Source organism: Streptopelia decaocto (genome assembly GCF_964273445.1).
Source record: "Streptopelia decaocto genome assembly, chromosome: 10".
Classification (NCBI taxonomy): domain Eukaryota; kingdom Metazoa; phylum Chordata; class Aves; order Columbiformes; family Columbidae; genus Streptopelia; species Streptopelia decaocto.
This window is the reverse complement of record NC_138665.1, coordinates 1,190,623-1,212,316: the sequence shown is the minus strand read 5'-3', so window position 1 is coordinate 1,212,316 and position 21,694 is coordinate 1,190,623. Positions and strand designations below refer to the sequence as shown.

The 21,694-nt window shown below is 52.3% G+C and overlaps 2 protein-coding genes across 4 annotated transcripts in view; both read left to right on the top strand.

Moving 5' to 3' along the window:
- The first annotated feature begins 6,902 nt into the window (after nt 1–6,902).
- Nucleotides 6,903–15,512, top strand: LOC309444318 (uncharacterized protein). The gene is made up of 10 exons (XM_082062030.1): nt 6,903–7,422; nt 9,137–9,481; nt 10,471–10,740; nt 11,252–11,368; nt 11,909–12,010; nt 13,055–13,177; nt 13,401–13,493; nt 13,796–13,888; nt 14,163–14,220; nt 14,838–15,512. Exons 1-10 carry the CDS (start codon nt 7,368–7,370, stop codon nt 14,887–14,889), a joined length of 1,308 nt encoding a protein of 435 aa, XP_081918156.1. The 5' UTR covers nt 6,903–7,367; the 3' UTR covers nt 14,890–15,512.
- A 4,323-nt stretch (nt 15,513–19,835) lies between these two features.
- The window catches only part of LOC309444422 (uncharacterized protein), a 207,908-nt gene continuing 206,049 nt past the window's right edge, over nt 19,836–21,694 (top strand). For all 3 annotated transcript variants that reach the window (XR_014185020.1, XR_014185021.1, XM_082062221.1), the window contains exon 1: nt 19,836–19,987. The gene's annotated coding sequence lies outside the window, so the exon portion shown is untranslated. The remainder of the gene's footprint in view (nt 19,988–21,694) is intronic.

The following is a 21,694-nucleotide window of genomic DNA, read 5'->3' as shown; positions in this document are numbered from 1 at the left end:
AAAGCATGTATGGTCACTGCCTTACTGACAGCCCTCTCTGTCTCTGCCCCACTGCAGAAGGACTTCGGAAATGGCATCTTTGGGGATTGTGGAAGGGCAAGGGAGGGTTGCTCAGGACACAGATCTGGTCCTCGACACCTGCCAGCAGCCACACAGCCCATTGAAAGAGTCAGCAGAATAACCTCTTGATCTTCCTCCATCTCTGGTAAGCCACAAAATAATCTCAGCCCTGGAGCAAAATGAAGACCTAGAAGTGAATTCCTGCATCCGCTAATCACCCAGAAACACAACTATCCCATTACCAGCTGCTGCATCTTGCAGAGCAGCCTCTCCCTCCTGGAGAAAACACCTCTGGGGAGTTGAGCCCCTGGGCTGTGCTATGGAAACACCCCAGGCTGAGCTGCTACTCAGAAGATAAAACCAAGAGGCAGGAGCAAGCCCTGACCCCCTGCAGATCTGTGAGTCTGCAGTAAAGCTTCGTAGCTCCCTCAGGGCGCACACACTTCGTGTGCTGTTGGCACTGCTGGGAGTACAAATGGGATTTGGGTCAAGCAAATAGGTGATAGCAACCTGCTTCCTGGAATGAAATTATACTTCAGTGATCAGCAGAAAGACAAGTCTCTCCCTAATTGTGTCTGAGACAGACTGAAAGCAGCAGCAAGTTTTGCAAGAGTTATCAGGATTTTGCTTTATCCTTCTGCTTTTTGCTAAGGTTGAGAAGTAAAGAGGAACTGAGTATGAGTTCAACACGGACCAACTGCTGCCGCTCTGTGTGAAAATGTATAGGAATGTGATGGGCCATATAGATAAAGGAGCCCAGTCTGGGAGATTAGCCCGCCACTGAACTGTTGTGCCAACTTGGCAGCTCCATTTAATATGGATTTTATTTGGGGCTTGGAAAACGGAGCTACCTAGCAAAATTCATCTGATGGGCTGGCGTGTTTCTGTACATGAAGCGCGTGTGTGACAAGGCTTAACCCTGAGCAGTATGCTGGTGTGGGGCTTGATCACAGCACAGCAGAAGGTGTGATGTGACTCTTGTGGCTTACTGACCCTGCTCAGCCTGGTTAGAGCCATTTCTGTGAACGATCCATTTCCCAGGGGTGAAATGTGCTCTCTTTTGGGGTTTAAGTTATGCTGCCCTCCCTGGCCGGGTGAGTGGGCGATGGTGCGGAGAGGGGGGGAGCAGAGAGGTCTCAGTGAGCTCACATAGAGACAAAGGGCAATTGCAACAGCTTCCTGGACATTTCACAGAACTGCAGTTTTCACTTTTGTTTTAAAATGCCCATAAGAAGACTGAGCTCAATTTCTTTCTGGAAACTCATTTTCTTTTTTTTTCCCTCTTGTTTTAAGCTAAAATTCAATTTCTGCTGCGTTCTGCCTGTTTTGGATATGACTAGGGGGAAGGCTGTCTTTTGGCTGGACCAGTGGTCCGGGATTTGGGGTGATGGGTTTAATAGGAACTTCAGTGCCTGATTCTGGAAGTGAGGTGCCACTTGCACTCATTTTTTTGGCCAGTTGAGTGATGTGCATGTCATTTGCCAAATGCGTCACCCAGGAAAAACAGGCTCTTCTATTACAAGCCTCGTCTAGAGCCCCCAGGCTTTGGCATATTCACTTTAACCCATGCGTCCCTGCCATCAGCAGCTGCTTTTCCCATCATCTGATCCAGGTTGTGATACATCCACACACCGCTGGAAAGAGGCGTCTGCTGGGGGCTGACAAGGTGCTGCATTAGTACTAATTGCACACAGGTACTAATTGCACAGGTTTGCCTACACCTGCCCCCCATGCTGGCCGATATGTTAACGGGATAGCTGCATTTGTGGCATTGTGCTGTTGGAACTCCACACTTCGGCAGGCTGCAAGTTCAGCCTGGGGGAGGAGGCAGCAGCCCCTGCGCCCGCCTGGTGCAGCTGAGCAGCTCGAGTCCTCGCAGCCAGGCCGCAGCTCTGCTTGCAGCCCCAGAGACCGAGCGCCCGCAGGGCTGCACCCAGGGTCTCACCGCTGCAGGACAGAGAGCGCGCTGCACGTGAAACTGAGAGAAGCTGCAGAAATTAATGGGGAGGGGAGAAAGTGAGAGCAGACAAGGCTGACCACATCTGCTCCATGACGTTCTTCATGCTTCCCTGTTTCTAACTTCTTCTTTCCAACTCTTTGCTCACCCTGAGCTCCCCACCACAGAAGACATTTGGTTTTCACCTACACTGTGTCTCCTGTCCCTGCCTCTAACCCACACCACAGCTGCCTCCGCCTGTGCATTTCCCCCCAGGGCTTGCTTTGTTCGCAAGTTGAAGCTCTTCAAGGTCAGTGTGGCTTTCCTTGTGTCTGCAAATGGCTCAGTGCTTGCAGACCTCGGGTGCTTGCTGGCTGCATCTCATCTTCTTACTCTGCCCTGGTGAGACCGCACCTGGAATATTGTGTCCAGTTGTGGCCCCTCAGTTCCAGCAGGACAGGGAACTGCTGGAGAGAGTCCAGCGCAGCCACCAAGATGCTGGAGGGAGTGGAGCATCTCCCGTGTGAGGAAAGGCTGAGGGAGCTGGGGCTCTGGAGCTGGACAAGAGGACACTGAGGGGGGACTCATTCCTGGGGATCAATATGGAAAGGGGGAGTGTCAGGAGGATGGAGCCAGGCTCTTCTGGGTGACAACCAGTGACAGGACAAGGGGCAATGGGTACAAACTGGAACACAGGAGGTTCCACTGAAAGAGGAGAAGCAACTTGTTGGGGGTGAGGGTGGCAGAGCCTGGCCCAGGCTGCCCAGGGAGGTTGTGCAGTCTCCTTCTGTGCAGACATTCCAACCCGCCTGGACACCTTCCTGTGTAACCTCATCTGGGTGTTCCTGCTCCATGGGGGGATTGCACTGGATGAGCTTTCCAGGTCCCTTCCAACCCCTCACATTCTGGGATTCTGTGTGATTCTTCCTGCTGTGTGCATGTAGCCTTGGGTTTTTAAGATTTCAAGTGTGATGCTGGTCATCTCCATGGCCTGTCTGCGTATCATATTTTATTCTTCCACATTTCAATCCATCCCAGGCTCATGTGGCTGAATATCATACTTTGCGACCCCTGCTGAATGCATGGGGGACCTGGTGACAAAGATCGTGGTCAAGGCACTGAATGACTTCTTCACTTCAGTCTTTAACAGTAAGACTGGCCTTCAGGAATCCAAGGTCCTGGAGAAAGTCCACAGCAAGGAGGACCCCCTCCATGGGAGAGATCAGGTTAGGTGGCACTTAAGCAAACTGGACATGCCAATGGACCCTGAGAGGCTGCATCCATGAGTCCTGAGGGAGGTGGCTGACAAAAGTGCGAGACCACTCTTGATAATGTTTGAAAGGTTGTGGCAGCTGGGAGACGTGTCCGAAGAATGGAGGAGAACTCCTATCTGCAGAAAGGGGCAAGAAGGAGGACCCAGGGAACTACAGTGCCAGCAGCTGCATTTCAGTCCCTGGGCAGGTGATGGAGCAGCTAATCCTAGAACCATTTCCCAGCACAGAAAGGACAAGAAGGTGATAAGGAGGAGTCAGAATAGATTTATGAATGAGAAATCCTGCTTAACCAGCCTTATAGGCTTCTTCAGTGAGTCGACTGGCTTGGTGGACAAGGGGATAGCAGTGGATGTTGTCTACCTTGATTTCAGTAGGGTGCTTTATACCATCTCCCATAGCATCCTCACAGAGAAGCTGACAAAGTATGGCTTAGATAAGTGGATTTATCAGTTTTGTGGGTTGGAAACTGGCTGATCAACTGAACCGAGACATGGTCCTGGGCAACCTGCTTTAGGTGACCCTGTGTGAGCACAGTTCATCTCCAGAGGTGCCTGCTGACCTCAGCTATACTGTTATCTGGGATTTGTCCACACTATTTTGTTTAGAGGGGAAAAGTGTCACAGTTGTCCCTTGTGCAGCAGTTGCTCAGAGTCTATGTGATGTGCATCATGGTTACTTGGGCTGATTTCAAGTGATGAACCCAGTACAGCCAAGATTACTGTTGTCTGCAAGGCTCCAAGCTGCCACTTTTCACGTGTTAGCAGCCTTGAAGAGATAGTGTTCCCCTGGTTTCCCAGGGCTGAGTCTCCAGAAAACACCTTCTCCACTGGGACTGAACAGGTGAACCTTATTCCTTTTTACCGATTGCTTTTTTTTTCCCTCTCCTTTAATCCTATGCAGAGAGTTTCAGGAACCGTTCCCATATGCAAAGCTATGTGCAGACACCTCTGCTGAGCACCCACATGGATATTGATGAAAACCAGGAGCACACAGCTCACACAAAAACCCTCTCCTTGCCCACTGCTCCACCATGCTACCGTTCAGCTCAGAAGTTTTGTGGGCAAGACTCCTAAGTCTTTCCCCACTGCCCTTGACTGCAGAGGGGTGGCCGTTTGTTTTCTCCAGCCTGGAGACCACAGAAGGGGTTGAGCAGCCACCAGCTGCCCCATGGACCTGCCTGCTGTATCCTGGGCTTGGTCCTGCTGGGGGTGGAGGGGTCTCCAACCTCTACCTTCTAACAGAAATGCTGAGATCAACCAGAAAATGCAATTCAGTTTTTCATTCACACTCTTCTGATTTCTAGCAGAGACCGACCATCGTCCCTGCGTGACTTTGGGGCTGCGGCAGCGCAGGAGTGGGAAGAGTGAGGGATGTGGGGCTGTGCAGTCACACGGTCTGTGGCACGAGTTTCATGTCTGCTTATGGTCACCTCCTCTCATCTTTTTCCAACCACAATAGAAGCGGCGAGTGTGCAAACTCTTCCTTGCAACCAATATCTACTGTTTGGTCTCCCCCAGCCCCTCAAAAGGCAAAGGGTGCAATGCAAGTGCCAGAAAAGCTTTTAGAATACTTGAGAAAAGGAGTTAAGCACTAGCAGAAACCTGCCTCAGTTTTTCATTTAGTTCATCTAAGATTAAGTGGAGAATATGTTTTTAAAGCTTCCTCCAGCAACCTGGAAGGAAATTAATGGAAGGATACATTTCCTTCCAGGAAGGATTAATGAGTCCAGAGTGGCTGATTGATAAAAATAACTCTTTGGAGCAGCCAAATGAAGGGGTTTATGTGGATGATGGGGATGCAGTGGGCACAGTGGGTGGGCAACATGCATCTATGGCAGCTCATCCTTTATGCAAGCAAATGAAATATCTGCCCAGAGAACAAAAGCTTCATCCTTGAGTGTCTTTCTGAAGATACCTTCAGGTGAATGGTTGGTGTTGCACCTTGATGCATCCATTGCAGCTCCCAAGGGCTACCCAAGAAATAAGCTTCTCCAGGGAGGGAATCTCCCTGGGAAAAGGACAGAGGGTTGTTTCTTTTCACAAGTTGCATTTGCACTGCTTTCTGTTGATTTTAGCTTCTCAGACATCCCAGGCTCAAGTGAACCGTACGCAGAATGCAGCAGCCCTTCGCTGTGATGACAAATGCCAATGGACTTGTGACATGACCCTGCAAGTACCCAGCCCTGCATTGGGGAACCAGGTGGATGGAAACAGGGAACCTGCACTGAGCATGGGAAGAAACAGAAGCTAAACTAAAAATGAAAATGTACAGCTGACCACAAACCAACATGAAAGGCAGAATCTGAGTGGGAGCAGCCTCCACTTCAACACATAAAAAAGAATAAACAAACAAACATAAAGTTTTGCTTGACATACATTTTGCACTGAGCTAGTTGTAAGCTCCACTTACCTCAAAGGTCATTGTCCTTCCTGTCCAAAAATGTCTGTCCTAACCTAAGGGTAAGCAGCCTGGCCAGTGTATAGGAAACTACTGAAATTAGCAGATGTGACAGATTACAGTGTGAAAAGCAACAAAACTCAGAGCTCTGATGTGTGAGGTGTGGGTGGGTTTCACAGTGGCCGAGGTGGGGGAAATGAGAAACAACTGACCTTCTCAGATAATGATGGGGAGCACTGGGAACCTCTTGGGGAAGACACCTGCAAGGGCAGTGTTGCCTGAGTAAAACCAAATGGGCAATACCAGCTAAAGGTGAGATTGTCTAGGTAATGGTGTCAGGACCACTATATTTGGGGGTGGATGTAGAAAGATGAGGACCAATGGGGGAAAAGTAATTATGGGCTTATTTATTTGGAAGAAGACAGATGGAGAAAAAAAGGGTCAAGAAATGGTAAAAGAGATGGCAAGGTCAGCATCAGGCTGGACCTGCTTTGGCAGGTGGGAGGTGTGGGTTGGATGCTTTCACCAGCTGGCAGAGGGCACATGGATGGGGTTGATGGAGCTGACGGGTATCACTCTGTTGGTGCTCTGGACCTGATGACATCTGCATCCACCCACCTTTCCTTAATGGTTTACACACAGCTGTCCTGTCCCAGCATCCATCTCGCTCTGGTTTTGGTGGTCCATGGGAGTCAGTCAGGGCCAGCCAAACTCAGCAGGGCAGGAAAGCTTTCCCCAGTGCTCTGGGGCAGAGCTCAAATGTTCCCAAGTCTCTTATCCCTCTGTTGTTTAGTCTAGAGCATGAAACTTGTTCCCCAGGTCATCCTCTCATCCCAGGAGTGTTTCTCCCATAAACTGAAATTCCCTTTGCAGAAAGCTTGTCAGATGTGGATGATCCCAGTCCACATCTACCTTGGTGAAGGAAAAAGCTACTCGCAGTGGGAAAAGTGTTTCAGAGCCCGCTTGAGCCCCTGGCCACCACTAGAAACAAGCTGGAGGACAAGCTCAAGCTTTGCTCTGATCAGGGAGCTGGGCTCCTCTCCCAGGGGAGGGATGGAAGATGACTGAGCTGTAAGAAAGGGATGGGGATGCATCTTCTGGCCTCAGGGCATGGAAATTATCTGGGACATCCCCTGTAATTTATATCACTGCAAGAACTGAAATAGGAAATCCCTCCTAGAAGCAGAGTCAGGCAGGTTATTCTCCCTGGTTTGGCCTGGCAATCAAGCTCAGCGTTTCTTGCAATGGGGCCACTCCTGGGGTGCATTACAGCTCTGCTCATGTGCCCCTGTGGGGATAGAGTATGGTCCCTTTGGGGTCCCCCTCTGTCCTGCCCTGGCTGAAAGGACCACTTGGAGTCTGTGCTGCTCCCAGACGGGGCGCAGGGAGAGAGCCAGGAGGTGAGAGCTGGGAGCTGCTGCCCATCACCAGGAAACCTCCCAGGAAGGGTCCCCGGGCAGGAGGGCAGAGAGGAGGCAGCGAGGAAGGAGAGGAGCAATCAGCAGGAAAACATTCAGTCTGGAGCCAGTCCAGGCTGGGAGTATCCACGGCACTGACCTCACGAGCATCGGATATCCAGACCTTCAGACTGCAAAATCTCCTCGCACGGTACAGCCTGACCCATTATTCTCATTGCAGCGTGAGATTTTGAGGGGCTATTTTTCAAGTGTGGCAATTTTTGAGTCATTTTTCCCTGACAGATGCTGATGTGCCGTCCCATGGAGCTACTGGGGACCAGCTGGGTGCTCCTTGCAGGTAAATTGTCCCGAGGGTGGGTGAGGTCCCAAACCTTGCCCATTGCAAACCCATGGAGAGCATGAGGCTTCAGCAGAGCTTTGCAATGGGGATCTCTGGTCCATATAAATTAGACTTTTTAGATGGGCAAAATGCTTAACCTGAAAGGGAAAGGTGCTTCTGTTTCGCTGTCCAAAGACAGAGAAGGTAGAAGCAGCTTAAGAGCTTGGTCTGGGGCTGATATATGTAATAACACAACATTTAATGGAGTTATACTCCTGTGCACGATCTCAGTGTGGTCCTAATATATGCACTGGCTGCCTTGAAGCAGAAATCTGCAAAGATTTTCAGGGCAAGCATCTTAAAATAGAAAAGAATCTCATTACAATGTAGCCAGAGTTTCAGATGCTGTGGTGTTAGTGAGCTCTGTTTGAGTGTCTGTTGGATGAACTTTGGATATTGCAGTTGAAAAAAAGGTGTCTGTGCTGAAGTATTTTCTCTTATCTTCTGCTAGTGGTATTGCATGTTCTGTATAAATAGTGTTCTCTCAGAGCAAGGGGATTTTCAGTCGTACGATTGTACCTCTTACAGTTTCAGGGGCATGAAGGCACAAAAATAAAAACCAATAGAAGCTTCTCAAGGTTATAAGAGTGAGAAATGAAAATCAACAGATGAGCTTGTTTCACTTAGATTGTTAGACCTATTTCTTTCCCACCTGCGCTGCAAAGTTGCTAAGGGAAATCACCAGTCAGAGCATAAGGGACAATTTTCAGGATTGTTTGCAAAGACGGCAGGTGGCATTGTAAATGCACACGAACATCTGCTTATCGGAGCAGGAGCTGAGACACGGTGGAGAGAGGAGCAAACAGCCTGCGCACCGGTGGCTCTGCGCCAGGAGCAGATGGCTGCCCGAGGTGAGAGCGTCCTGCCCCCCGAGCGTCCCTCCGCCTCGCTGCAGGTTGTTCAGGGCCACCGGTGCTGGAAATGCGTTTCCACGGTGCCTCTTTTGTCAGGAAGCGTGGCTGCGGTTGCTCGGCGGCCGCTGTCTGGGGACGGGCTGAGATCACTGCTGCCAGTCCCCATCTCGGCAAGTCTCAGACTTGACGCACCTGTGCAAGGATTAAGCTGACAGCTTTGGTGAGGAGGACTGTTAGCAGAAATCACAGTGCCCAATTCAGAGCAGCCTCTAGGATTACCAGAATTGCCACCAGTAATAATTAGAACTCTCCCTAGGTAGATAAATACCCTTTCTTTCATCAGCCTAGGGCTGGCTTCTTCCTTTAAATTCTTGGGCTAAAGCCCAAGTCATGACAAGCCCGAAAATTGCCATATGTTTTAGAAAGAGAGATGCATCCCACTCTGCTGGGAGCGTGCAGATACTTTCAGCCCCAAACAAGACCAAGAATCTGGAATGAGCCATGGAAATTACGTCAGGATTAGCAAGTACTTTCTGGGCACAGACTGGGAGGAAATGCTACACAAATGCACACAAAACTCAAGTAGATAAAGCTCAGAGCCGATATCTCCAAGCACCCTGTGCTGTATTTAGGTACTGGTACCAGCTCTGTCTGGGATGTCTCCCTGCCTGGCAGCAGGATGGGCAACGGCGATGGCTTAGTGAGCAAGTGGTCCAGGTACCACGTGTGTCCTTGGCACGGGAGGTACCAAAGCCTCTCCCAAGCCATGCTGACTTTCTCCATATCCCTGACTTGAATTCTCTTCCCCTTCCACCCAGGGCTGCTGGTGCCTTTGTCACAGGCTACAGAAGCAGTGGGACCCCTTGAGAGAAAAGCTGCCGCTGTGGGATCCTCAGTGCTGCTTCCTGGGCCGGGTAACGTCACACACATCTACTCCGCACAGTGGGAGTACCTCAACGGCACCAGCTCCCGCACCATCCTGCAGTACTACAGGGGTTCTCACAGCCCAGCCATTCATGCACCCTACACAGGACGAGCCATTTTCCATCCATTCAATGGATCTCTCTTGCTGGAGGACGTCCAGGAAAGCGACAGTGGCACCTACAAAGTGACTGTCAACATGCGAGAAAAGGAGAGCCTGAAAATCCTGCTGGAAGTCCTTAGTAAGTGGTGGGCATGGGAGGGAGGAGAGGGATGATGGATGCAAGCAGAGCAGTGGCTTTATTTGACTGTCTATGGACCATCAGCTGGACAAAGGGATTTGGAGAAGTGATTTGAGCTAAGTCTAATAGGACAGTCATGGGTTTGTTTGAACCTGCCATGCATGGAGACATCACCACGGAGACTTTGGGAAGAGGTTCCAAACCTATCCCAGTGGAGAAGATCTGGCGGTGCTGCCCAAGGAGACCTTCTAGGGTGCCTGGCTGTGATGAAGGCCTGGGTTCCATCCTGGAAAGGCTATTTTCGCCCTGGTTTTCTACTCCCGGTGCAGGGATGGAGGGGCTGTCAGGATTCTGTGTATCCACTGCCACCCACAGAGAGTATCTCTGGCACTTTTACATGGGAGACCAGGCAGAGCCGATGGAGCTAAGCCCAGCAGGGTGGGCTTTATAGAGAAGTCACAAAAAATACCCCTCTCAGACCACAGTGGCCAATAGTTTGTTTGCAATTTGCCGGCGCCAGCCGCTGCCACAGAGATAAGAGCACACTTTGAATAACACAGAAGTTCCTCCTCAATATTGCTCTCGGTAACTCCCTTAATTTGTTTTGGCATTATCCTTTCTCTTCTGTAATAATGTTGTTGCCATAATGCTACCACAGCTCTTCACCACACGTTTCTCCTTTCCACCACACATAAAGCTGAAAGGCATCTGCATATTTTTCCTCTTTTTTCTCATTTCCTGACACATTTTAAAATGCCCTGTATTTACCCAAATGTAATAAAAGCAATGACTCAGCTTAGAAAAAGAAAAGCCCAAACCCTGAAAGCACAGCTGCCCTATGCAGCACAGGACTTTCCGAGGGAGAAGCACCTGCAATCGCACTGTTGCAGACTCAAGGCTGCTGCGGTGACACATGCAGCCCCGTTGCCCCTCATAGATGCTACAGGTCACATCTGAGAGAAGTGCTGGTGTTTCTGTCCCTTTTCCAGAGCCCGTGTCCCGCCCCCAGCTCCGGACCAGTGCTCTCATGGCCCAGGCCAGCGGTGAGGTGTTCTGCGATGTGGCAGAGGGCAGGGTGGACACCATCGCCTGGAAGAAGGACGGGCAGCCTCTTCCCCCGGACAGAGGTTTTCGCCTCTCCAACAGCCTCAGCGTTTTGTACCTGAGGCCAGCGAAGAAGTCAGACTGCGGCTCCTACTCCTGCAATGCCAGCAATGGGATAAGCTGGCAAGAAACCTCCCTGAACGTCACCATTGCAGGTGATCGCTGCTGAGGTTTCACTTCCTTCTCTCCACCCGTCCCTGGGGATCCCTGGGTGGTTTCATCCCGTCCCTCTGCCTCCATCCCCCAAGGTCTGGCTGCCCTCTCATGAGGTTGTGGCCCATGTGCTGTTGATAGGAGCTCCCCATCCTAAGGCAAACAGCAGCAATTCCCATTTTCTGATCCCACCAAGGCACAGCCCTTGGCAGGATGGGCAGCAGGAGATTGGCTGTTTTCTCTTGGAGAAGGTCCCAAGTGATGGCCTTTGGCTGAGGTAGGTAAGCAGGACATGGGCACAGTGGTGGTGGCCAGGAAGCCTGTGGACAGCACACATCCCAGGTTGGACATTCATGGACCACAGATTGCAGCAGAAAGCACTGATTTGGCCATCAGCTGGCAAATAAATTGAATATATCCTGGTGAGGGAGGAGCACCATGGCCCACCAGAGCCATCCATGCTGGTCCAGCCAGTGGCCTGACTCCTGGCTCCTCTTTCCTATTTTTTTCCAGGTCTTTCCCCTCCCTTGCAGGATGTACTGAGGATTGCGGTGGTTGCTGTGGTCTTCGCTGCCGTCTCAGGATGGGGAATAATATTTCCTGTCTGCCAGTCTGAAAAGCTGAGAATAAGTGAGTCTGCACTTGGGGGCAGCCAAACCCTTGTTTCTCTTGTCTGGTGGAGAAGAGTGAGGAGCATTGCTGTGGGAAGAGCTGATAATCAGCCTATTCGCTTTCCAGCTGTATAAACATATCACATTCTCTCCTTAGCAATTTTTTTTTTTTATGGCAAAAACTGATTTTACTCTGTTTTCAAGCTAGGCTAGATCTGCTACTTCCCAGACATTTTTGTTCTAGAAAGTTGAGGTGATTGACTGACACTTTAAATGAAAAAAATTTCTCAGGAGCATTTTTTTTCATTACGAGGCTCTATTTTTAAGAGAGTATGTTTATTAATACACTGTACTGGGGGGGGGGGGGCGGGGGCGGGGCACAGAGCCCTTTCCAGATACACACGCTAAAGAGTGGGTGAAACCCACCAGGCCCTGGTAACGGATACCCCAAAGCATCCCGGGTGGGGAAGGGCTGCATCCCACTCTGTGGAAGGGGTGGGGGCTGGTGTGGGACATCATGAGGGGTCACAGCAGTCACCCCGCTGCTCTGGGTGTCTAGGGGGCGAGCTGTGGAGGTGGCTGAGTGCCTACACCTGCGGGCTGGTGTGCATCGCCTCCATCCTGGCAGGCACCGCTGGGATCCTCTGGATGCGGGAGGAAGGTAAGACATGGATGGAGGTGGCTGGGGGTGGGGGTGGTGCTGTGCACCTTCACAGGATCCCAGAATGTCAGGGGTTGGAAGGGCCCTGGAAAGCTCATCCAGGTCAATCCCCCCATGGAGCAGGAACACCCAGATGAGGTTACACAGGAAGGTGTCCAGGCGGGTTGGAATGTCTGCACAGAAGGAGACTCCACAACCCCCCTGGGCAGCCTGGGCCAGGCTCTGCCACCCTCACCAGGAAGAAGTTTCTTCTGCTCTTTCAGTGGAACCTCCTGTGTTCCAGTTTGCACCCATTGCCCCTTGTCCTGTCACTGGTTGTCACCAGAAGAGCCTGGCTCCATCCTCCTGACACTCCCCCTTTCCATATTGATCCCCAGGAATGAGTCCCCCCTCAGTCTCCTCTTGTCCAGCTCCAGAGCCCCAGCTCCCTCAGCCTTTCCTCACACGGGAGATGCTCCACTCCCTTCAGCATCTTGGTGGCTGCGCTGGACTCTCTCCAGCAGTTCCCTGTCCTGCTGGAACTGAGGGGCCACAACTGGACACAATATTCCAGGTGTGGTCTCCCCAGGGCAGAGCAGAGGGGCAGGAGAACCTTTTGACCTTTCAGCAGTGCAGGATGCAGCATGGAAAAGCAACCCTTGCTGTGCAAACCATTTGGGGTGAAGGCCTCATGGGAGAGGCAGAGTTTGACGGGGGTCAGAGAGGAAGGCAATGCCCTGGGGAAGGAGGGTCACACAGGAGTGTGGAGATAGACCCAGTCAGAGACACATGTGTCTTCCCCATGGGTGATCTCAGCCTAGTCATGGGGGCCTGGACCACCGTATGGATTACACACCCATCCATACAATTGATATATTTATTTCCCTTTACTCAGAGCCCTTACCCAGAGTTAATTGCAGAAGAAAATTAAAATGATCCAGGGATGTTTGCAAGGACAGATTGAAAAGGCTGGGAGTCGGGAGAGGGTGGGAAAAGGTTACAAAATGCTGAAGGTGACAGGCAAGTGCAAGAACTGGTACTCTGCCTTGTCCTGTTTTCTTTCAGGCCCTTCAATTGCAATCATATTGCCAGAGATTGCCCTTACGTACGTGATGGTGGTAACCTTCCTGGTCTCTGCCACCGTGACCTTCCAGCCTACGAAGTTCATCCAACTCAGATCCAAAACAGGTGAGCTGTGTGACCAAGGATTGCAGGGAGTGAGGTAGAACTGGTCCATGGCAGTTTTATTTTGCCTGACAACTCTTCCTTTACTTTTTAAAATAAATTATTTCTACTTCTGTGCTAACTCAGGCTGGTGGATTCCACACCAGACCATGGGTGAGAGCAGACCCCCCCAGTCCGCGTCTCATAATACACATTACTATTACTTTGTCATCTTTCCGTTGGCCAGCACAGCGCACGATGGGCTACGCTGCTCCCGGAGGAGTGGTTTCGGTGGTGCTGACAACCAGCTTCCTCATAAAGAACATCCACAATCGCCATGGTGAGAGGGGATGCTCCAGGGAACACCCCAAACATTTGTCACACTGAGGCTAAAACTTGACCAGAATATGTAATCCAAATATCCTTTCAACTAGGCCATTTGGAGTTAGACCTGCTGTAAATAAAATTTTTAAAAAATCCAACAAATTGGGGTTTTCAAAGGAGAGCAGTTTTTGCAAAAGCAAAACAAGTTTTCACCACCCCACCTTTTTGTGCATGTTTTCATGGTGGCAATTTGCCTTTCTCCTTTCTCTCCTGCTTCGGATGGTGCTTTGTGCTGATGCTGGGTTTGTCCGACCACAGAAGAAGGATGCACAGAGTTCGTGGACGTGACCACCCTCGCGGTCAGCACGGCAGCCGTGTCGGCCCTGCCGCTCCTCGCGATCTTACTCTGCTGTAAGTCTCCCTGCTCCTTCATTTCCCTGCGCCTCCAAGTGCCTTATACTCAGTGAGCTGGTTTCCCTCTATCCCCACGTGACCAAGCAGCCATGTGAATTATTTAAAAAGTATTTATCGGCTCTCGTGACAACCCCAGGACCTGCCCATTGACCACTTCCCTTCCCCAGTGAACACCAGACACCACCCCCCGCGTACAACACCCTGTACCGCGTGTTTGGTGACTCTCATGTGCTTCCTCCTGACACCTTGGAACAGATTTGTCCTTTTACAGATCACACGACTCAGGGATGGCTGAAGGGACATGAGTCCGATTGGGTGGACAAGGCAAGGTAGATCCTCTATTACTTTTTTCTGTGTAAACTCATACTGCTTAGAGTGAAAAGAGTGGGATATGGAAACTATGCCATGCCTTGGTTTAAGTCCCAGACTCCAGGAAAGGTGCAGTCCAGTGCTGCCCTCCCAGCCCTTGATTTCACTCTGGGTTCAGAGCAGGTAGCTCTGGTGGAGGTCCCCATCCAGTGAAATGCTTGAATACATCCTCAAATCTCCCCACAAATTTCTCCCTCATGGCCTCAGCATTAAGCTGTTAGGCCTTAATTCCTGCTGGTTTCATCCCAGCACTTTGGATTTCAGCCACGCTGTGGGTACATTTGTGTTAAAACAACCTGTGTGCCTTGCAGGAAAGCCCCCAGGGCATCACAACTTCACAGGCCTCAACCAGCTTCTCTTTGCCCCCGCCAAAGCCATCCTGAGATACCGAGGAATGAATAACACACCCACAGCTGCTTGTAGAGTCTTGTTGTGTCTTTGGGCCATGCAAGGATGGGTGTGGAGAGAAGCCACCGCAGCCCTCGCCTCTGCCTGGGGCAGGGGGCAGGTCTGGATGGGACACCAGAGCCCCTGGCTCTAGTGATGCTCAGCACATCCCTACTCCTCTTCCTTACAGGTCCTTTGAAATGTCTCAGCCCAGCAGCAAGGATGCCATTTCCATGTCTTAGAGGTCAACTGGGGTGCTCCTTGGTTGGCAGAGTCAACTCAATCTTTCTCCCAGGTTTGGTGGGTCGAGGGTTCTCAATTTCACCCAGTTTGAGCAATACCTGTAATAAATGGCAACTCAATGAACTCATTTCTGACCTTTTTTTTTTAACACAGAGCTGGGGGAGGCCAAATGCAGGTTGCCCTTTTTTCTCTTTAGAACCAGGCCCTAAAGTAGAGAAGAACCTTTAGAAATAGTTGCAGGAGTCTCACTAGTTTATCACAGAATCACAGAATGTCAGCGGTTGGAAGGGACCTCAAAAGCTCATCCAGTCCATCCCAGAGAGGGCTGAGAGATGGGCTCCAGATGTCCAGCACCCTCACCGTTATTTGTCCCACCACACTGTTCCACAGCCGGGTTTGCTCTCTGTCCATCTACACCTGAAGCAGCTCCCAGCCTTGTGCCCTGATAGGAAAAGGGCAGGCAAAGGCTCAGCCCTCTCCTGCTCTTCATCTACCAGTGTCTGGAGCAGCCTCTGCCACCACAACTCTGCCTGGGACTGGCACATGTCCCCAGTGGCACACACCATGGGGAGAAGGTCCTGGGGGCCAGCGGAGAGCTGTCACCACCACCCAGCCAAGGAGCAGCACCGGCATCACCCTCCATGTCACCCTCCTCCGGGGTGCTGTAGAGGTGCACCCCATCCCCGGACCCCCGCTCAGCCCATACTCACCCAGCAGCAGCAGGAGGGAGCCGAGGCTCCAGCAGCGCTGGCCGGATGACATCTGCTCTGGGTGCTGGGGGCAGCCCTGGCAGGGGAGCTGGCGTGGGAGCTCTGGCCAGCTGGTCACCCCACCTCCGGCATGGGGCTGGAGCCACCAGGCTCTGTGCTGAGGCGGCCAGTGAGCACCTCCGAGCTGTCGCCTCGGCAGGGGAGGAAGTCGGTGACTCTTGCTCAGTCCCCTGCGTGCTGTGGGGTTTATTTGCGAGCGGGCGAGCCTAGGCTTTCTTCCTGTGCTCTGCAATTGCAGTTCCTGAGCTGCTACGAGTGCTGGCGGTGGAAGAGGGAAGAGGGGGATTCCAGCCCGAGGCCAGCCCGGCTTGGCCGCTGGGGTCCCAGGAGCAGCCGGCTCCACTCATTGCCCTGCTCGCTGCTTGTCCTCGCCCAGGCAAAAAGGGTTCACAAAGCTCCCAGCCAGAGGTGCAAATCCACAGGCAGGTTCCGTGCAGGACAGGGGAGCTGCCTGTGCCCTGGCTGTGCAGGCAGGGCGGGCAGGGTGTGGGCAGGGTGCGGGCAGGGGGGGCAGGCATGGTGTGGGCAGGGTGCAGGCAGGGTGCGGGCAGGGTGTAGGTAGGTTGCAGGTAGGGTACAGGGAGGGTGCAGGCAGGAGGGCAGGCAGGGTGCAGGCAGGGTGCAGGCAGGGTGCAGGCAGGAGGGCAGGCAGGAGGGCAGGCAGGAGGGCAGGTAGGGTGCGGGCAGGGTGCAGGCAGGGCTAAGAGGAGGCTCTGGGGCTGCACAGAGGGATGTGCTTCTCCCGGAGCGGGGCCTGGGGGAGCCCAGATGTGGCGGTGGTTGTGTCGGGGAGCAGAAGCAGAAATGGGAAGCCTGGGAAGCAGAAATGTGAGTTGCAAACATGGGAACAAGGAGATACCTCTGACCCAGGGAACCACCAGCCCCCTGTGCCCCCATGTCAGCTCCTCGGGGCTGCACCTCTCCACAGCTCCTGCTCTCCGAGTTACTGATTGCCAGCGCCTCGTTAGTGAGGGTGGGGGCCAGGTGCTGGGTCTGGAGCCTCTTGCATGCAGCAACCCCCCCTCCCAGAGGCAGCTGGAGGGGAAGCGGAGCCCCGTCAGTCTGTTTGATCTTGGTGGCTGCTGTTCAGAGCTGACCACAGCTGCACGGCCACGACGTGAGACAGGGGTTGGTGTCGGGAGGGCTGTGGTGGGGATGGGGCTACGAACCTCCGCAGCCCTCTCGGCTGCAACAGCACTACAAGACGTGTTGGGGCTCCTTGTCTCGCCTGGACATACACAGTGGAAACCTCAGCATGGTTTATAGTGCATTGACAATGCCAAGGGGTGCCCACAGGCCCCCTCTCTTACCTTCAGAGAATGATCAGCAAACACTCAGCAAAAGCAGCCTCTGGTCCCCGGCAGCCCCATACTGAGGTGCTCTGATCACCCTGGGCTTGCTGCAAGATTTTAAAATTATTTCCCCTCTTGGTTGGCTGCTGGAACAGCCCAAAGTGATGCTGCAGATGCAGCCTCTGCTTTTGTGGGGAAGAAGCTGTTGGAGGAGTTTATTTGACTGGAGAGAGGGTACTGAATGGGGAGAGGGGTGTTTGAGCGTAGGGACCAATCCTGCACTGGAGGAACAGGTATCTGGTTGACAACAAACAGGGCACTTTCCCCTCACCGGGATGGAGAGCTGATCCAGGAGAGGAGGAGAGAGAGACACAAAGTGCTGCTGGGGAGGCGTCCACATCATCACTGGCACACGGGGAACGTGCCAGGGTGGGAAGCACCTGTGTGAGACCCCAGCTCTGGCCCTGCAGGAACAGAGGGTGGGGGACCACGCGCTCTCTACCGTGTCCCCATGGGCAGGTCAGGGTGGCTGCTGCTGCCCGGGGCTCTGCAGGGACGGGTTTGGAGTGGGGCAGCCCCTGGGGCTGGGCACCAGCTGAAGCACATGCCACCTCCCTTGAAGGAAAGATGTGCCAGGCGTGTGGGGCCATCAGAAGACTATTTTATACTGGGGAAACCATGGGCCTCTGCCTCCTCAGCAGCATTTCTCGGGCACAGCACGTTTACTTATGCAAAGTGAGCGGGAGGTGCCGCAGTGTCAAACACTCATCAGCCCCTGGGGCTGCTCCACCAGCAAGAGAAAAATCAGAGCGGGTGACACAAGGACGAGCAGCCTCAAGAAAGAGTTGCCCACATTTAACCTGCTCAGGCATCGCCCAGGAATCACTGTAAGGGTCTTGCCCAAGCTGCAGCTCTTCCTCAGGGCACCATCAAATCTGTAGGAGACGGGCAGGAGCACGGACTGACCCACGGTGCCATTGACTGCATCCTGATGGATTTCAACGAGGACACCCAGGGTTCCCCCTGCAGAGAAGGGGAAGAGGCAGATCAGTGACACGAGAGCACGGGCTGGACCTGCTGTCTCGTCCCCTCTCCAGCACAGCCCCGTGTCCCCAGCACATGTCACCCCACCAGCCTGTTTACTGCAGCTCCACACGCAGAAGCAGGTTCTCAGCATCACCCTTCACAGAATCACAGAATCACAGAATGTCAGGGATTGGAAGGGACCTGGAAAGCTCATCCAGTGCAATCCCCCCATGGAGCAGGAACACCCAGATGAGGTTACACAGGAAGGTGTCGAGGCAGGTTTTATCACAATAATGAGGCTGCATCTTCTTCTAAACAAATATGGGTAACCAAATGCGCCCACTCCACCCTTTCCTGCCGCCATGCTTGACTTCTCGCTCCCCAGTGCAGATGATTTCACAGCATGTTGAGAGGGGAAGGAGGGAACAGTTGTCCCTCTCCCCCTGAATCCACAGGTCTATGTGTGTCCTGTCCCCTTTAGTGTGGGACAGCATCTCCAGGGGACTCCTCTCCCCTCACCATGAGGCTCAGGGCCATGCTACCTGCATGGGACAGGAGAGGTCTCACTCCTCATGTTCAGCAGGAATCTGCATCCTTACTAACTTTTTTTTATTGTTTTTTTTTGAGTCTTCCTCCTGTTACTTTCAGCACGAACTGTACTTTCGATGGACCCCTCTACAAACAACCTTAGGCAGAGCATTCAACTGAAGATCAGGAGTTGAGTCAGATTGAGACATAAGAAAAAGACGTATTAAAAACAAAAGTGGGGGGCTAGATTCTTGGCACCCTGTGGTTTTCCCCCCAGCTAAGCGATGATTCATGCGTGGGCTTAGCTGTCAGGATACAGGGAAACCATGACTTGTAGCTTAATCTCAGGTTGAGTGTTCAGAGTCAGATAAGTTTAAGGGACACAAAACTGCGAGAGGTCACAGAGGTCTGTATGGCCTTTGGCATCAGCTAATTGCACAAAGCAAATTGGGCAGCAGAGAGTAGTCAGAGACTACTCGTGGACCTGGCAAGTACCTCAGGCAAAATACCCTCATCCCATCAGGATGCCAATGTGATATTCAGCTTCTTGCTGGTACCTGAAAGCAGCCTGCTTTGCTGTACCTGAGACTGCAGCTGTACTAGAGATAGGAGTTAAGGATTCACCCACTTCTATGGCTTTTAAAAGTCTTTTTTTCAGTTCCAACCCCCCTAGGTATCCCTGCAAATGTAACTGAGCCCTGCAGTTTTGCATGTGGCAAACCTCATGGCCGGCCTGAGGAGAAGCAAATACAAACAGACCGACAGCGACTGCCATGCGTAAAGGGAATTTTCTCTCTTATAAGCACAACATCACGAGAATCTCTAACTAATAATGGATGGAAAGATGGAAAGGAGTTTCACTGGGGGGCATGGGCCATGTTTCTATATCTCTGAGCCTTATGTCTTGCTCTCCTATTGCTCTGGTAGCAGTGAATATGATTTACTGGCTGTGTTTGCCTAGCCCTTGTCAGCAAAGTCTCTGGCTTTTCTGTAATACCATCAAGATTAAAAAATGATAGATAGATAGATAGATAGATAGATAGATAGATAGATAGATAGATAGATAGATAGATAAAGTAAATAAATAAGAAGCAGTGGATTTAATGTAGCAGGCTAAACTAGACAGGCTGAGGGTGCGTGGTTGCTCAGGACCATAGACAGATGGCTTTTTAATGCTGATGAAGGTGGAAAGTCCACAGCCTCTCCAAACAACCACTGCCAGCACCTGATCACCCTCACAGTGACTGTTTCCTTGTGTTCAGACAGGTGTGGGGCAGCCAGCGGCTGAGCAGACACGGAGCCATGGCTGCTGCTTCCAGGGGGTCTGTCCCGTCTCACAGCAAAAGAGGGTGGCAGTGGGGGTGCTGCTGACGCTGCTCTGAGACAGGGCGTGTTGGAGGAACTGCTCTGGGGCTGGTGTCGCACCGGCACAGCCCCTCCGGCAAGGAACCGCTTTTGTGAGAAGGGAGAGAGCGGCCCTGGTGAGTGTCGCGGGGGGTCCAAGGTCTCATCACGGGGTGGGTGGGCAGTTCTGGGCTGCAGCCTTGGCGGCTGCCCTGTGGGACAGGGGAGATGGGGATGGGGAATGGAGCGGTGGGATCAGGGACCTGGAGCAATGGGGATCACAGAATCCCAGAATGTCAGGGGTTGGGAGGGCCCTGGAAAGCTCATCCAGTGCAATCCCCCCATGGAGCAGGAACACCCAGATGAGGTTACACAGGAAGGTGTCCAGGCGGGTTGGAATGTCTGCACAGAAGGAGACTCCACAACCTCCCTGGGCAGCCTGGGCCAGGCTCTGCCACCCTCACCCCCAACAAATTTCTTCTCAGATTTAAGTGGAACCTCCTGTGTTCCAGTTTGAACCCATGGCCCCTTGTCTTGTCACCGCTTGTCACCCAGAAGAGCCTGTCTCCATCCTCCTGACACTCTCCCTCTCCATATTGATCCCCGTGAATGAGTCCCCCCTCAGTCTCCTCTTCTCCAGCTCCAGAGCCCCAGCTCCCTCAGCCTTTCCTCACATGGGAGATGCTCCACTTTGTGGCTCTGGGGGTGGACAGGACAAGGAGGACCATGGGCTGGAGTGATGGAGCCAGCTACCAGATCCATGGGGACAAGGGACTGGAGCCATGGGGGCTGAATACTGGACCCACAGGACCAGGGACTGGAGGGATGGGGATGGATAATGGAGTGATAGGGATGGCTACTGGAGCAATGGGGACAGAGAGATGAGGCAGGGGCCAGGGGGCCTTTTGCACATGTGAGTTGGGCTACTCTGTCCCAGGACTCTACCAAGTTTAATTTGTGTGTCCTGAACACAGGACATGAAGAGCTTTAGGCAAGGGCAGGGTAAAGTTACAGAAGTCTCTGAAGTACCTCATGTATTTAATTTATCAGGGAGTTTCTTGGTTCGTTTAGAGCTGCACTTAAGCATAAAGCTTCTCTTTTCTAGATGAGCGTTACATCTGCTACTCTCACTTCTGGTTTTTTGGTTTTTTTTAGTATGAGCAGAAAGAGCACACAAGGTTTTTATGCACCCTACCTTTTCATACACCCTTACCAAAGGCTTTGATGGTGCCTGCACTTCCTGGTGGGGGAACTTATTTTGTCCTTGCAAATCGCAACATCCCTTTTGTTTCTTCCCATTGCAAGGTCTGTCAGTACAAGATCTGTAATTATCCATTGACCTAGGTCAGGGGAAGTGCATGCTTTTAACAAACTGCTAATGTAACCTAATGTGTTACACAGGAGGACATGGCACTCTTCTGCAGGAGTTGGTGTTGCCTTGCTCTTTTGAGAGATGTCTCCAGGTACAGGTGGTGTTTGAGCAGCCCCATGCCCTGGGGGCCCAGCCAGCCCCTGCAGCCCGCGTTCGGACCTCCCCCACCTTCCTTTTGCCAGGGGCTGATAAACAAACACTTCTGCTCTTTATCTTTACCTTCCTTGTGTGATTTCCTGTGTTCTGGTGCAACGGCAACACCAGAGCTAAAAGCCTGCGCCTGTACCGATTGCCTTCGCCGTCCCCCCGCACACAGTTCCTCTTGCTTTGTTACACAACCACAAGCCTTTTTCCTCACTCCAAGACCAGAGGAGGAGGCAGTTGAAATAACGGTGGAGCATTTCTTTGGCCCCTCTATCCCTAAGGGAGCCTCTCACCCCTCTCGAGCAGCAGGAGGGACTTGCTTGCTTGC